General features: G+C 44.1%; 1 protein-coding gene across 1 annotated transcript in view; it reads right to left on the reverse strand.

The window, feature by feature from the left end:
* LOC146809052 (uncharacterized) overlaps window positions 1-15,016 on the reverse strand; it is a 477,319-nt gene that overhangs the window by 28,985 nt on the left and 433,318 nt on the right. Inside the window, exons 22-23 of the mRNA XM_085614821.1 lie at window positions 7,308-7,724; window positions 3,019-3,435 (exon numbers count right to left, since the gene is read on the reverse strand). Of these exons, the coding sequence (XP_085470947.1) occupies window positions 3,019-3,435; window positions 7,308-7,724 (834 nt within the window). The remainder of the gene's footprint in view (window positions 1-3,018; window positions 3,436-7,307; window positions 7,725-15,016) is intronic.

Raw genomic sequence — 15,016 nt, forward strand, 5'->3', positions numbered from 1 at the left:
CATTGCTTTCAAAACTCTAACAGAGCAGGATAACCACAAGTTTGGTCGGACAGAAACACCACTGATTTACAATGGTCTTCCTACTCCACCAAACTCCAGCAGATCCTCCTAATAGCTCCTTAGGGCATCAGTGCAAATCTCGGCATGAAGACTCAGCTTTTCATCCTTTTAAAAGTATGTAAGAAGATAGTGTTCACTGGTTGCTCGTTCAGGACATCATCGGCAATATGTTTTGCACCTTTTCAAAGCATTGTCCTTCACAAAGGGGTTGCAGGCATAGCACGTAAAACAAGCCAAACTTTATTATCATCACAGATAGAGAGCCACCAACCTATTTGGTGCCTTCTCTCCTGATTCCTAATACATGTTCAGATGCTTCTATGCAGGATTCATCCCATATAGCCCTTCTTAGGCATGGGAAGAACTTAGGGGCATATTATCAAACCAGGCGATAAAATTATCGCCGCTTTACCGGCAGAAAACTGCTGCAAAAACGGCGAGAAGGGGCTTGATATTATCCTCTATGGAATTCCAATTGAAGCCCATGTTAAATGTGAAGGATGTCTAACATGGGCTTCAATTGGAATTCCATAGAGCATATTATCAAGCCCATTATCGCCATTTTAGCGGCAGTTTTCTGCCTCTAAAGCGGCGATAATTTTATCGCCTGGCTTGATAATATGCCCCATTATTTTTTCCTTCCTCATAACTCCTTTTCAGCTATCTTCTAGTCTCACTCTATTTCGCATGCTTTTCTCTAACATACTGCTCTATGTCTCACGTACTCTCTCAGATGCACTTTCTCACACCCTCTTTCCACTGACACACCACTTATTCACTAATACACACAAGGCATTCCCTCGCTTCCCATTCCTACTTTCTATCACAAATGCCTTTATTTGCAATTCTCAGATACCTCATGTATTGAACCCCTTAAAGTCTCTTATTCAGGCGTATGGAGTAACATTTTTAGAGGGGGGACTCAAGCCTCCATAGCCTGATGCTAAAGGAGAGGGAGGCTAAAAGTGTTTGTGGAGACCCACTTCCTGCTCACATCTTCAAAAACTGCAAGGCATCAAGTAGGCCTCTAATCAGTATTTTCCAGAATGTTGCATTTTAACTATCCTGCTACATAATATGGAAGCCAGAAGAGCAACTACAAAAATGGCATGAGGGTAAGTATAAATGTGCAATACTTAAATCCATGTCTATATATATATATATATATTCTACAACACGTCCTAAACAGGAGAGTCGACGCCGTGTCTTTACGACAACATTTTATTTATTGTCAGCCGTTAATGTTAGACGCATTTCGCCTGCCCAGCAGGCTTGCACACTGACAAATAGATAAAGTTTTTTCCATTTTAAACTTTGTAAACACCCGTGTCACATGTGAACTACAATATAATAGAGCACAATGACAGACTTGTAGTTTTTCAAACATCCGCGAATATTACAATTCTTATATTACCGCACTACCACAATAATTCATGGATAGTCGTATTTTCAGTGTTTAGGCAAACAGAATACGTAAGTATATACAATCAGTATGTATATATCTAAAAGTGGAATTCTACGTTGTCACAATATATAATTTAAGCAACATCAAATAGTTACGTCTCTTTTTCTCACCCAACCGGAATTCTGCGATCCATTTATTTGTATTTTTATTCATAACAGGAGGGGGGCTGCCTGGGCCCCCTTCCCTGGGCCAATTTAAGCACCGGGGACCACACTCCCCCAAGTCTGGCCTTTTATTTATTTATTTTAATTTAAGCCCCCATGCTTCTCTACGAATTATCCCCAGGTGGGTCAGGCTAACTCAAAATTAAAGGATAAGGGCCCACCGGGTCCCTCTCCTTGGGCATTTGTATGTCCTGGGGACCCACCTCCCCAGGGCATATGTTGTTTAACGGGGGCCACACAGACACCCCGGAGAAAGCCTCCTCCCTGGGGCTAATGGTTACTAAATTAAAGCGGCCTGAGGGACCCTCTGCGCCCTGGAGATTACTACTTCTCCAGGGCAATTGGGTTTGTAATAGAGGGCATCACTGACGCCCGGGTACCCCCACTTTCCTGAGCCAAATTCTATTTTTATAATGGTAAGTGGGGCTGTTCAGACCTCCTCTCGGGCCGTTCTCAGCCCTAGGAACTGTCACCACCCCGGGGCAAACCCTACCAAATCAAAGGAGTGGGGCGCACAACCCCCCTCATGGAGACAAGAATGGCCCTGGGGACCGCCACCCCCCAGGTCTAGCTTCTGTTCTGTCCCTTGGTTCCCACCCCTGGGACAATAGCTGTTTGTTGTGGCTTGGCGGCAGATTTGACAGCACCCATCAAGTCACAACAAACTCTCATCTTCCAGCAAGCGAGAGTGAAGAAATGCTCACTGTCAAGCGAGCAGGGAAACAGATGAAAGGATTGCTTTCACACACAGCATGTTTAGCAGATCTCTGTAAGTGAAAGCAATGCTGGCTCCCACAGGAGGTGGGGAGCCGGCTGGGACCGCTGGGGCCTTGAGGCTCTCCCGCGGTCTCATAGCTCCCTGGCAGCCCTGGAGGCATCCAGGGCAAATGGCTGGGCCTACTGGGATGGGGTTCCCGATGTCGAAATTGGCCAGGGTAGGGGGGCGCGTGGCCCCTATATTAAATTAAAAAATATATATAAGACCGTGCCCTGGGGGATAGGATCCCCGGGGCCGAAATCAGCCTGCGCCGCGTGACTCCCCTTCCCATAGTATAATAGCCAAGTCCAGGGAGATGGGGTCCCCAGGGCCATCATCGGCCTGAGAGGTAGGTAGTCTGGCCCCTCTCCCCTATTCGATTGTGGCCGGGCTGTGGGGGATGGGGTCTCTGGGGCCCTGTGTATTTGACTAAAAAAAAAAAATTATTGGTAATTTCTTCTACTGATTGTGCATTAGAACACTGTTCACTGGAGTGATGATACAATATGAGAAAACAGAAAATAGGTCTGAAAAAGTCAGTGCTCTGCGGAAGAAAATGAACAAGACATTACCTTTGGTTCTGCCTCAAGCTCTGATTCTTCTTCTTCTGGTTCATCTTGTGGCTCATCTTTTGCCTTTTTCTTTACTAGCTCTTCTTCTGGCTCTACCTTTTCTGGATCTCTTACTTCTGGCTCTCCTTCTGGCTCTTCTTCTGGGCCATCTTCTGGCTCTGCTTCATTTGGCTCTCCTTCTATTGAATCTCTTTTTTCTGGCTCTTCTTCAGGATGGTGTTCTTCTTCTGGATCTCTTTCTTCTGGCACTCTTTCTGGTTCTTCTTCTGCCTCTCTTCCATCTGGCTTTCCTTCTGACTCTACCTTGGAATCTGTCTCTAGTGCTTCAGACTCTTGTTCATGCTCCTCAGCTTCTGACTTTGGCTCTGCTTTTCCACTTTGTAAATCAGATGTATATTTCTGTACCACCTGTGAATCCTGAAACATACATTAAATCATCTCAGGATTAAACAAGTAAAATCTATTGTTTATAATCATGTGACACATGGTAACCATTTGGCATGTTATATCATTCTTCTGATTACATATTAGATTAACTTTTAGCACCATTTTCTGTGTAAAGAATTAATATGTTTCTTACTAAACTGACAGGCCACATTACATAAAGATTTTCGACTGGGCTTAAACAGGGCAAACTAATTTGATACCATGATTGCCAGTGACTGTGATATCTCAACTTAATGTGGCTCTACTTCTGAAATGTAAGTAATAGTCTGGCCTATAACCAGTTAACTTTGTTCTCTATAGAATAAGCAAGAAACATAGCATGAAATAACGTTGCTGCAAATTTGGTGTAAAATATTTGTGATGAAGCCAGAGGTCATCGAAACATGTTTGGGTTGCTACAAAAATAGTGCAAATTACATTTGATCAATCTTTGTCCACAGTCCCATTCTCGCTGTCACAAATATTTAGTTAGTGCCTTCATAAATATATGTTTAGCTAGACAAGACTTGAAAACGATATGCTGGTTACCCATCCCCCATTTAGTTCACAAAAATATCGAGGCTTCTTTGGGTATCATTAACAGGATCATTCGACCCTAGACCCAGGTCAGCAGAAGCTCATTCCTCTGCTCCCCTGGCAGAAGACCACCTACCACAGGGAGTCCAATGGGCAGGCGAGGATCTCTGTGCCTTTAGTGGTGCTGTTGGTGCAGTGACTCAAATGAAGGCACTGGACTTTGCTGAGCAAGTGCTATGTTTTTTGTGCTTCTTTAGCAAATTCTTTTTGTCTTCAGGAAACCAACTCCCTACTTGTAAGTTTGTTTTTTGAAAACAAAAAAGATAATGTCCCTAACTAGCAGGTATTTTTCTGCCTGCGCTTGGGGGTCACTATGTGTATTTCCTATAAGGGACCACCATGTCTCGCATAGCAGTCTCAGGTAGCAAAAGGCTTGAAGGTTGCCTGGGGTTGGTCAACAGTAACTATGACCTGACAGCTATGTTGCAGATAGGCTATGTCAGGTCAAAGGTTTATGCTGGCAAAGCCAGCTAAGACCCTTCTGGTGCAAACCCATTGCTTTCACAACTCTAACAGAGCAGGATAACCACAAGTTTGGTCGTACAGAAACACCACTGATTTACAATGGTCTTCCTACTCCACCAAACTCCAGCAGATCCTCCTAATAGCTCCTTGGGGCACCAGTCAAATCTCGGCATGAAGACTCTGCTTTTCATCATTTTAAAAGTATGTAGGAAGATAGTGTTCACTGGTCGCTCGTGCAGGACATCATCGGCAATATGTTTTGCACCTTTTCAAAGCATTGTGCTTCACAAAGGGGTTGCAGGCATAGCACCTAAAACAAGAAAAACTTTATTATCAACACAGATAGAGAGCCACCAACCTATTGGGTGCCTTCCCTCCTGATTCCTAATACATTTTCAGATGTTTCTCTACAGGATTCATCCCATATAGCCCTTCTTAGGCATGGGAAGAACCTAATTTTTTCCTTCCTCATAACTCTTTTTCAGCTATCTTCTAGTCTCACTCTATTTCGCATGCTTTTCTCTAACATACTGCTCTATGTCTCACGTACTCTCACTCAGATGCACTTTCTCACACCCTCCTTCCACTGACACACCACTTAATCACTAATACACACAAGGCGTTCCCTCACTTCCCATTCCTACTTTCATCATAAATACCTTTATTTGCAATTCTCAGATACTTCATGTTCTCTCCTCTGTTGAACCCCTTAAGGTCTCCTATTCAGGCGTATGGAGTAACATTTTTAGAGGGGGAACTCAAGCCTCCATAGCCTGAGGCTGAGGGAGATGGAGGCTAAAAGTGTTTGTGGAGACCCATCTCATGCTCACATGTTCAAAAATTGCAAGGCATCAAGTAGGCCTCTAATCAGTATTTTCCAAAATGTTGCATTTTAACTATCCTGCTACATAATATGGTGGCCAGAAGAGCAACTAAGAAATGGCATGAGGGTAAGTATAAATGTGCGATACTTAAATCCATGTATATATGTATATATATATATATTCACCACACGTCCCAAACAGGAGAGTCGACGCTGTGTCTTTACGACAAAATATTAGTTATTGTCAGCCGTTAATGTTAGACGCGTTTCGCCTGCCCAGCAGGCTTGCACACTAACAAATAAATAAAGTTTTTTCCGCCATTTTAAACTTTGTAAACACCCGTGTCACATGTGAACTACAATATAATAGAGCACAACGACAGACATGTAGTTTTTCAAACATCCGAGAATATTACAATTCTTATATTACCGCAATACCACAATAATTCATGGATAGTCGTATTTTCAGTGTTTAATCAGACAGAATACATAAGTATATACAATCAGTATGTATATATCTAAAAGTGGAATTCTACGTTGTCACAAACATAATTTAAGCAACATCAAATAGTTACGTCTTTTTTCTCACCCAACCGGAATCCTGTGATCCATTTATTTTTATTTTTATTAATAACAGGAAGGGGGCTGCCTGGCCCCCCTTCCCTGGGCCAATTTCAGCCCCGGGGACCACATTCCCCCAAGCCTGGCCTTTTATTTATTTATTTTAATTTAAGCCCCCATGCTTCTCTACTAATTATCCCCGGGTGGGTCAGGCTAACACAAAATTAAAGGATAAGGGCCCACCGGGTCCCTCTCCTTGGGCATTTGTATGTCCTGGGGACACCACCTCCCCAGGGCATATGTTGTTTAACGGGGGCCACACAGACCCCCCGGAGAAAGCCTCCTCCCTGGGGCTAATGGTTACTAAACTCAAGCAGCCTGAGGGACCCCCTGTGCCCTGGAGATTACTACCTCTCCAGGGCAATTGGGTTTGTAATAGAGGGCATCACTAACGCCCGGGCCCCGGGTACCACCACTTTCCTGAGCCAAATTCTATTTTTATAATGGTAAGTGGGGCTGTGCAGATCTCCTCTCGGGCTGTTCTTGGCCCTAGGAACCCTCACCACCCCGGGGCAAGCCCTACTAAATCAAAGGAGTGGGGCACGCAACCCCCCTCATGGAGCCAATAATGGCCCTGGGGACCGCCACCCCCCAGGTCTAGCTTCTGCTCTGTCCCTTGGTTCCCACCCCTGGGACAATAGCTGTTTGTTGTGGCTTGGCGGCAGCTTTGACAGCACCCATCAATTCACAATAAACTCTCACCTTCCAGCAAGCGAGAGTGAAGAAATGCTCACTGTCAAGCGAGCAGGGAAACAGATGAAAGGATTGCTTTCACACACAGCATGTTTAGCAGATCCCTTTATGTGAAAGCAATGCTGGCTCCCACAGGATGTGGGGAGCCGGCTGGGACCACTGGGGCCTTGAGGCTCTCCCGCAGTCTCATAGCTGCCTGGAAGCCCTGGAGGCACCCAGGGCAAATGGCTGAGCCTACTGGGATGGGGTTCCCGATGTCGAAATTGGTCGGGGTAGGGGGGCGCGTGGCCCCTATAATAATTTAAAAAATATATATGAGACCATGCCCTGGGTATGGGATCCCCGGGGCCGAAAACAGCCTGCGCCGTGTGACTCCCCTTCCCATAGTATAATAGCCGAGTACAGGGAGATGAGGTCCCCAGGGCCATCATCGGCCCGAGAGGTAGGTAGTCTGGCCCCTATGCCCCATTCTATTGTGGCCGGGCTGTGGGGGATGGTTTCTCTGGGGCCCTGTGTATTTGGTTTAAAAAAAAATTTATCGGTAATTTCTTCTACTGATTGTGCTTTAGAACACTGATCACTGGAGTGATGATACAATATGAGAAAACAGAAAATAGGTCTGAAAAATTCAGTGCTCTGCGGAAGAAAATGAACAAGACATTACCTTTGGTTCTGCCTCAAGCTTTGATTCATCTTCTTCTGGTTCATCTTGTGGCTCATCTTCTGCCTTTTTCTTTACTAGCTCTTCTTCTGGCTCTACCTTTTCTGGATCTCTTACTTCTGGCTCTCCCTCTGGCTCTTCTTCTGGGCCTTCTTCTAGCTCTGCTTCATTTGGCTCTCCTTCTACTGAATCTGCTTTCTTTGGCTCTTCTTCAGGATTGTCTTCTTCGTCTGTCTCTCTTTCGTCTGGCACTCTTTCTGGTTCTTGTTCTGCCTTTCTTCCTTCTGGCTTTCCTTCTGACTCTACCTTGGAATCTGTCTCTAGTGCTTCAGACTCTCGTTCATGCTCCTCAGCTTCTGACATTGGCTCTGCTTTTCCACTCTGTAAATCTGATGCATAGTGCTGTACCACCTGTGAATCCTGAAACATACATTAAATCATCTCAGGATTAAACAAGGACAATATATTGTTTATAATCATGTGACACATGGTAACAATTTGTCATGTTATATAATTCTCCTGATTACATAATATACTAACTTTTAGCACCATTTTCTGTATAATAAAGAATTAATTAAATATGTTTCTTACTAAACTGACAGGCTATATTACATAAAGATTTTCGACTGGGCTTAAACAGGGCAAACTAATTTGATACCATGATTGCCAGTGACTGTGATATCTCAACTTAATGTGGCTCTACTTCTGAAATGTAAGTAATTGTCTGGGCTAAAACCAGTTAACTTTGTTCTCTATAGAATAAGCAAGAAACATAGCATGAAATAACGTTGCTGCAAATTTGGTGCAAAATAATTGTGATGAATCCCGAGGTCATGGAAACATGTTTGGGTTACTACTAAAATGGTGCAAATTAGATTTGATCAATCTTTGTCCACAGTCCTATTCTCGCTGTCACAAATATTGAGTTTGTGCCTTCATAAATATATGTTTAGCTAGATAATACTTGAAAATGATATGCTGTTCACCCATCCATCATTAAGTTCACAAACATATTGAGGCTCCTTTTTGTATCATTAACAGGATCATTAGACCCTAGACCCAGGTCAGCAGAGGCTCATTCCTCTACTCCCCTGGCAGAAGACCATCTATCATAGAGCGTCCAATGGGCAGGCGAGGATCTCTATGCCTTCAGTGGTGCTGTCGGTGCAGAGACTCAACTGAAGGCACTGGACTTTGCTGAGAAAGTGCTATGTTTTTTGTGCCTGTTTAGCAAATTCTTTTTGTCTTCAGGAAACCAACACCCAACTTGTAAGTTTGTTTTTTGAAAACAAAGAAGATTATGTCCCTAACAAGCAGGTATTTTTCTGCCTGCGCTATGGGTCACTTTGTGTATTTCCTATAAGGGACCACCATGTCTCGCATAGCAGTCTCAGGTAGCAAAAGTCTTGAAGTTTGCCTGGGGTTGGTCAACAGTAACCGTGACCTGACAGCTCTGTTGCAGATAGGCTATGTCAGGTCAAAGGTTTATGCTGGCAAAGCCAGCTAAGACCCTTCTGGTGCAAACCCATTGCTTTCACAACTCTAACAGAGCAGGACAACCGCAAGTTTGGTCGGACAGAAACACCACTGATTTACAATGGTCTTCCTACTCCACCAAACTCCAGCAGATCCTCCTAATAGCTACTTAGGGCACCAGTGCAAATCTCGGCATGAATACTCCGCTTTTCATCCTTTTAAAAGTATGTAGGAAGATAGTGTTCACTGGTCCCTCGTGCAGGACATCATCGGCAATATGTTTTGCACCTTTTCAAAGCATTGTGCTTCACAAAGGGGTTGCAGGCATTGCACGTAAAGCAAGCCAAACTTTATGATCATCACAGATAGAGAGCCACCAACCTATTGGGTGCCTTCTCTCCTGATTCCTTATACATGTTCAGATGCTTCTGCAGAGGATTCATCCCATATAGCCCTTTCTAGGCATGGGAAGGAGCTAATTTTTTCCTTCCTCATAACTCCTTTTCAGCTATCTTCTAGTCTCACCCTATTTCGCATGCTTTTCTCTAATATACTGCCCTCTGTCTCACATACTCTCACTCAGATGCACTTTCTCACACCCTCCTTCCACTGACACACCCCTTATTCACTAATACACACAAGGCGTTCCCTTGCTTCCCATTCCTACTTTCTATAACAAATGCCTATATTTGTAATTCTCAGATACTTCATGTTCTCTCCTCTATTGAACCCCTTAAGGTCTCTTATTCAGGCGTACGGAGTAACATTTTTAGAGGGGGAACTCAAGCCTCCATAGCCTTAGGCTGAGGGAGAGGGAGGCTAAAAGACCCACTTACTGCTCACATCTTCAAAAACTGGAAGTCATCAAGTAGACCTCTAATCGGTATTTTCCTGAATGTTGCATTTTAACTATCCTGCTACATAATATGGTAGCCAGAAGAGCAACTACAGAAATGGCATGAGGGTAAGTATAAATAAGCAATACTTAAATCCATGTATGTATATATATATACATATATATATATATATATATATATATATATATATATATATATATATATATATATAAAAAAATATATATATATCAGCGCCTCTTCATAAACAGCTTGAACTGGATTGTCGAATATATATATATATATATATATATATATATATATATATATATATATATATATATATATATATATTTATATATTCACTGAAAAAACCATTGGGTCCATGCACGTTATAGTTAGGAATTGGCATTTAAAAAACCTTTGAAATTCACTGAAAAAACCATAGGTTTCATGCACGTTATAGTTAGGAATTGGCATTTAAAAAACCTTACAGATTCACTAAAAAAAACATAGGTTTCAGGGGTGTTATAGTTAGCTGGACATTTCCCTCGTACAAAACCCTAGAAATTCCCCGATTATAGTTAGTTCAGCTAACTATAACTCGTGCCCCCGCAATGCACTGCTGATGACGTCACATATTACATCACTCATGACATTATCAGTGACATCACTGATGACATCACTGATGACGTCATCCAGTGAGTCTGTGCTTCTGTAAAGTTTAAATATGTTTAATATATATAGGGAAAGGCCTATGGAAGAATGAGTGGGTGTATAAGTGTGTGAATGGATGATTTTGTAGGAGCGTGACTGACTCTATAAGTGAGTCATTAAACGTATCTTACTGCAGACTAGTGACTAAACTGTGTGAATGTCTGTATCTGTCTGTTTGTTGGTGTATAAGTGGCTGCATGGTTTTGTGAATAGCTATATGAGTGTCTATATGGGTTATTGATTGGTTGTCTGAGTATCTGTATGGGTGCCTGAGTGTTTGTGTGGGTGGGGTGTGTGTGACTCTGTGCATAGATGTGTGAGTGGGTGATTCTATGGGTGCATGGTTTTAAGAGTGCATCTGTATTGGACTGTATGGTTGGGTGAGTATATGTATGGGTGTGTTAGTGATTGAATGTATATCTCAGTGGTACATATGTGAGTAACTACATATGTGAAAGGCAGTATATATGTGTGTAAGAGTATATAACTGGCTATATTTGAGCGTGTGTGATTGTGAGAGCGGCTGTATGGATGAATGTGTGCTTGTATCAGTAATTGTATAACAGCTTAAGAATGTGGTACTATTTTTATGTGTAAGTGAACTTGTATGTGTATATTTGTATAGGTGACTAAATGGGAGTGTGATTAAATATTTACATGACTGACTAGGTGTGTGAGTGCCTCTATGGATGATTAGCGGTGTGTGAGTGTCTATATAGGTGTATAAATGCATATGATAGTCCTGTACTAAGTGACTGTAAGTATGAGTGACTGTACAGGTGAGTGAGTGGATGTGTGTGTAGACCTAAGAGTCAATGAGTGGGTATGTAGTTATTGGTATTGGAGTATCTATGGTTTTGAGAATGGCCGTCTGAAATTTTGAGTCTGTGGATCAAAGGTTATAGTAGGGTGTGAGAAGATGCACTAATTTATCACATGGATGATTTCATCAGTGATATCATTTGAGATGTCATCAGTGATGTCATGAGTGATGTCACTGACCATGTCATGAGTGATGTAATATGTGACGTCATCAGCAGTGCATTGCGGGGGCGCGAGTTATAGTTAGCTGAACTAACTATAACGGGGGAATTTCTAGGGTTTTGTACGAGGGAAATGTCCAGCTAACTATAACGCCCCTGAAACCTATGGGTTTTTTTGGTGAATTTCTAAGGTTTTTTAAATGCCAATTCCTAACTATAACGTGCATGAAACCTATGGTTTTTTCAGTGGATTTCAAAGGTTTTTTAAATGCCAATTCCTAATTATAACGTGCATGAAACCTATGTTTTTTTCAGTGAATTTCAAAGGTTTTTTAAATGCTAATTCCTATCTATAACTTATCTCTAAAGCTATGATGTTTAATGATTTTCATTGGATTTCTAAATTTTTCTATTTTAGTGTGTCAATTCCTTTAATTATGTTTTTTAAAAATATTTTTATCACCATTTTTTAACTTATTTTTTCAATTAATTCTTTTAAAAATTAAAAAATATTATTTGTTTTTATTGTTTTTTTTTTTTAAATGTAAATTTGTAATTTTTTTTTATATTTTGTAAAATATTTTTTAAACTATATTTTCAAAACTTTATTTTTAATTTAATCTTTTCCATTTTTGGGCCCCAACGCCCCCACGACCCAGCCGGCTCCCAGCATCCTTCGGGAGCCGGCATTGAATTTTCCACATGGGGAGCTGTGACATGCAGCTCCCCGTGTGGAAAAGCAATATTGTTTGGATTTTGAAAGAGAGAGCAGGTTTCCTAAAATCCTAACGAAGTTTGCTATGGGAGGGCGGGAGACTCCCGCCCTTTCATAGTAAACAACAGTGTCCTGGGGGTGGGCACCCCAGGACACTGTAGGAGCCGGCCCTGGGGGGTGGCGGTCCCCAGGGCCCTCGAGGGCTCCAGGAGGGGGGCCACGCAGCCCCCCTCCCCCATTAATTTATAAAGATTTTGCCCCCAAATATTAATGGAGTGCGGTAGCCCGTGCTTCGGGTTTTTTATTTTTTCCGGCTGGATCCGCGCACCCTGGGCGCCTTTTGCCTTTTTTTTTTTTTTAAATGATATGTGTCTTTAATATACATATTAAGGCAAGAGATTATGTAAGATATTCATCAAAATAATATATTTGTACTTATAATAAACTTATATTATTTTTAAATATATTTTCGCGAAGTCGGGTGCGTGCATCGTGAGTGCAGAAAACCAGGTCAGCAGAGCTGCTGTAGAGCCAGAGAACCAGGTCAGCAGAGCTGCTCTAGAGCCTAAGAACTAGGTCAGCAGAGCTGCTCTAGAGCCAGAGAACCAGGTCAGCAGAGCTGCTGTAGAGCCAGAGAAACCAGGTCCGCAGAGCTGCTTTAGAGGGAGAGAACCAGGTCAGCAGAGCTGCTTTAGAGCCAGAGAACCAGGCCAGCAGAGCTGCTTTAGAGCCAGAGAACCAGGTTAGCAGAGCTGATTTTGAGCCAGAGCACCAGGTCAGCAGAGCTACTCTAGAGCCAGAGAACCAAATCAGCAGAGCTGCTTTAGAGCCATAGAACCAGGTCAGCAGATCTGCTTTAGAGCCAGAGAACCAGGTCAGTAGAGCTGGTCTAGAGCCTAAGAACCAGGTCAACAGAGTTGCTCTAGAGCCAGAGAACCAGGTCTGCAGAGCTGCTGCATAGCCAGAGAAACCAGGTCAGTAGAGCTGCTTTAGAGGGAGAGAACCAGGTCAGCAGAGCTGCTCTAGAGCCAGGGAACCATGTCAGCAGAACTGCTTCAGAGCCTAAGAACCAGGTCAACAGAGTTGCTCTAGAGCCAGAGAACCAGGTCTGCAGAGCTGCTGCATAGCCAGAGAAACCAGGTCAGTAGAGCTGCTTTAGAGGTAGAGAACCAGGTCAGCAGAGCTGCTCTAGAGCCAGGGAACCATGTCAGCAGAACTGAACAAAATGGTCGCACACTGCTTACCTACCAACGTGTTACCCCAATGAACTGTGGTCCCTGTAGTCAGCGTCGGCGGGTACGCCTATGCTCAGTGGTGCGTGCAAGTCAGAGTAGCGTTAGCCATCCCTGGACACGTGTTTCGAGGTTGTTGCCTCTCGTCAGCAGGGAGTAGGAAGAGTGTAGGGTTGCTAGTGTAGGCTGTTAAAATCATATCAGGTCTGGTACCTCTCGTAACAACGCAGGTGCGTAACCTAGAGCCCGTCGGCTCTCGGGGCTCAGGGAGCCACTAAATAACTAAACAAAATGGTCGCACACTGCTTACCTACCAACGTGTTACCCCAATGAACTGTGGTCCCTGTAGTCAGCGTCGGCGGGTACGCCTATGCTCAGTGGTGCGTGCAAGTCAGAGTAGCGTTAGCCATCCCTGGACACGTGTTTCGAGGTTGTTGCCTCTCGTCAGCAGGGAGTAGGAAGAGTGTAGGGTTGCTAGTGTAGGCTGTTAAAATCATATCAGGTCTGGTACCTCTCGTAACAACACAGGTGCGTAACCTAGAGCCCGTCGGCTCTCGGGGCTCAGGGAGCCACTAAATAACTAAACAAAATGGTCGCACACTGCTTACCTACCAACGTGTTACCCCAATGAACTGTGGTCCCTGTAGTCAGCGTCGGCGGGTACGCCTATGCTCAGTGGTGCGTGCAAGTCAGAGTAGCGTTAGCCATCCCTGGACACGTGTTTCGAGGTTGTTGCCTCTCGTCAGCAGGGAGTAGGAAGAGTGTAGGGTTGCTAGTGTAGGCTGTTAAAATCATATCAGGTCTGGTACCTCTCGTAACAACGCAGGTGCGTAACCTAGAGCCCGTCGGCTCTCGGGGCTCAGGGAGCCACTAAATAACTAAACAAAATGGTCGCACACTGCTTACCTACCAACGTGTTACCCCAATGAACTGTGGTCCCTGTAGTCAGCGTCGGCGGGTACGCCTATGCTCAGTGGTGCGTGCAAGTCAGAGTAGCGTTAGCCATCCCTGGACACGTGTTTCGAGGTTGTTGCCTCTCGTCAGCAGGGAGTAGGAAGAGTGTAGGGTTGCTAGTGTAGGCTGTTAAAATCATATCAGGTCTGGTACCTCTCGTAACAACACAGGTGCGTAACCTAGAGCCCGTCGGCTCTCGGGGCTCAGGGAGCCACTAAATAACTAAACAAAATGGTCGCACACTGCTTACCTACCAACGTGTTACCCCAATGAACTGTGGTCCCTGTAGTCAGCGTCGGCGGGTACGCCTATGCTCAGTGGTGCGTGCAAGTCAGAGTAGCGTTAGCCATCCCTGGACACGTGTTTCGAGGTTGTTGCCTCTCGTCAGCAGGGAGTAGGAAGAGTGTAGGGTTGCTAGTGTAGGCTGTTAAAATCATATCAGGTCTGGTACCTCTCGTAACAACGCAGGTGCGTAACCTAGAGCCCGTCGGCTCTCGGGGCTCAGGGAGCCACTAAATAACTAAACAAAATGGTCGCACACTGCTTACCTACCAACGTGTTACCCCAATGAACTGTGGTCCCTGTAGTCAGCGTCGGCGGGTACGCCTATGCTCAGTGGTGCGTGCAAGTCAGAGTAGCGTTAGCCATCCCTGGACACGTGTTTCGAGGTTGTTGCCTCTCGTCAGCAGGGAGTAGGAAGAGTGTAGGGTTGCTAGTGTAGGCTGTTAAAATCATATCAGGTCTGGTACCTCTCGTAACAACGCAGGTGCGTAACCTAGAGCCCGTCGGCTCTCGGGGCTCA

Source organism: Triturus cristatus, chromosome 7 (genome assembly GCF_964204655.1).
Source record: "Triturus cristatus chromosome 7, aTriCri1.1, whole genome shotgun sequence".
NCBI classification, from domain to species: domain Eukaryota; kingdom Metazoa; phylum Chordata; class Amphibia; order Caudata; family Salamandridae; genus Triturus; species Triturus cristatus.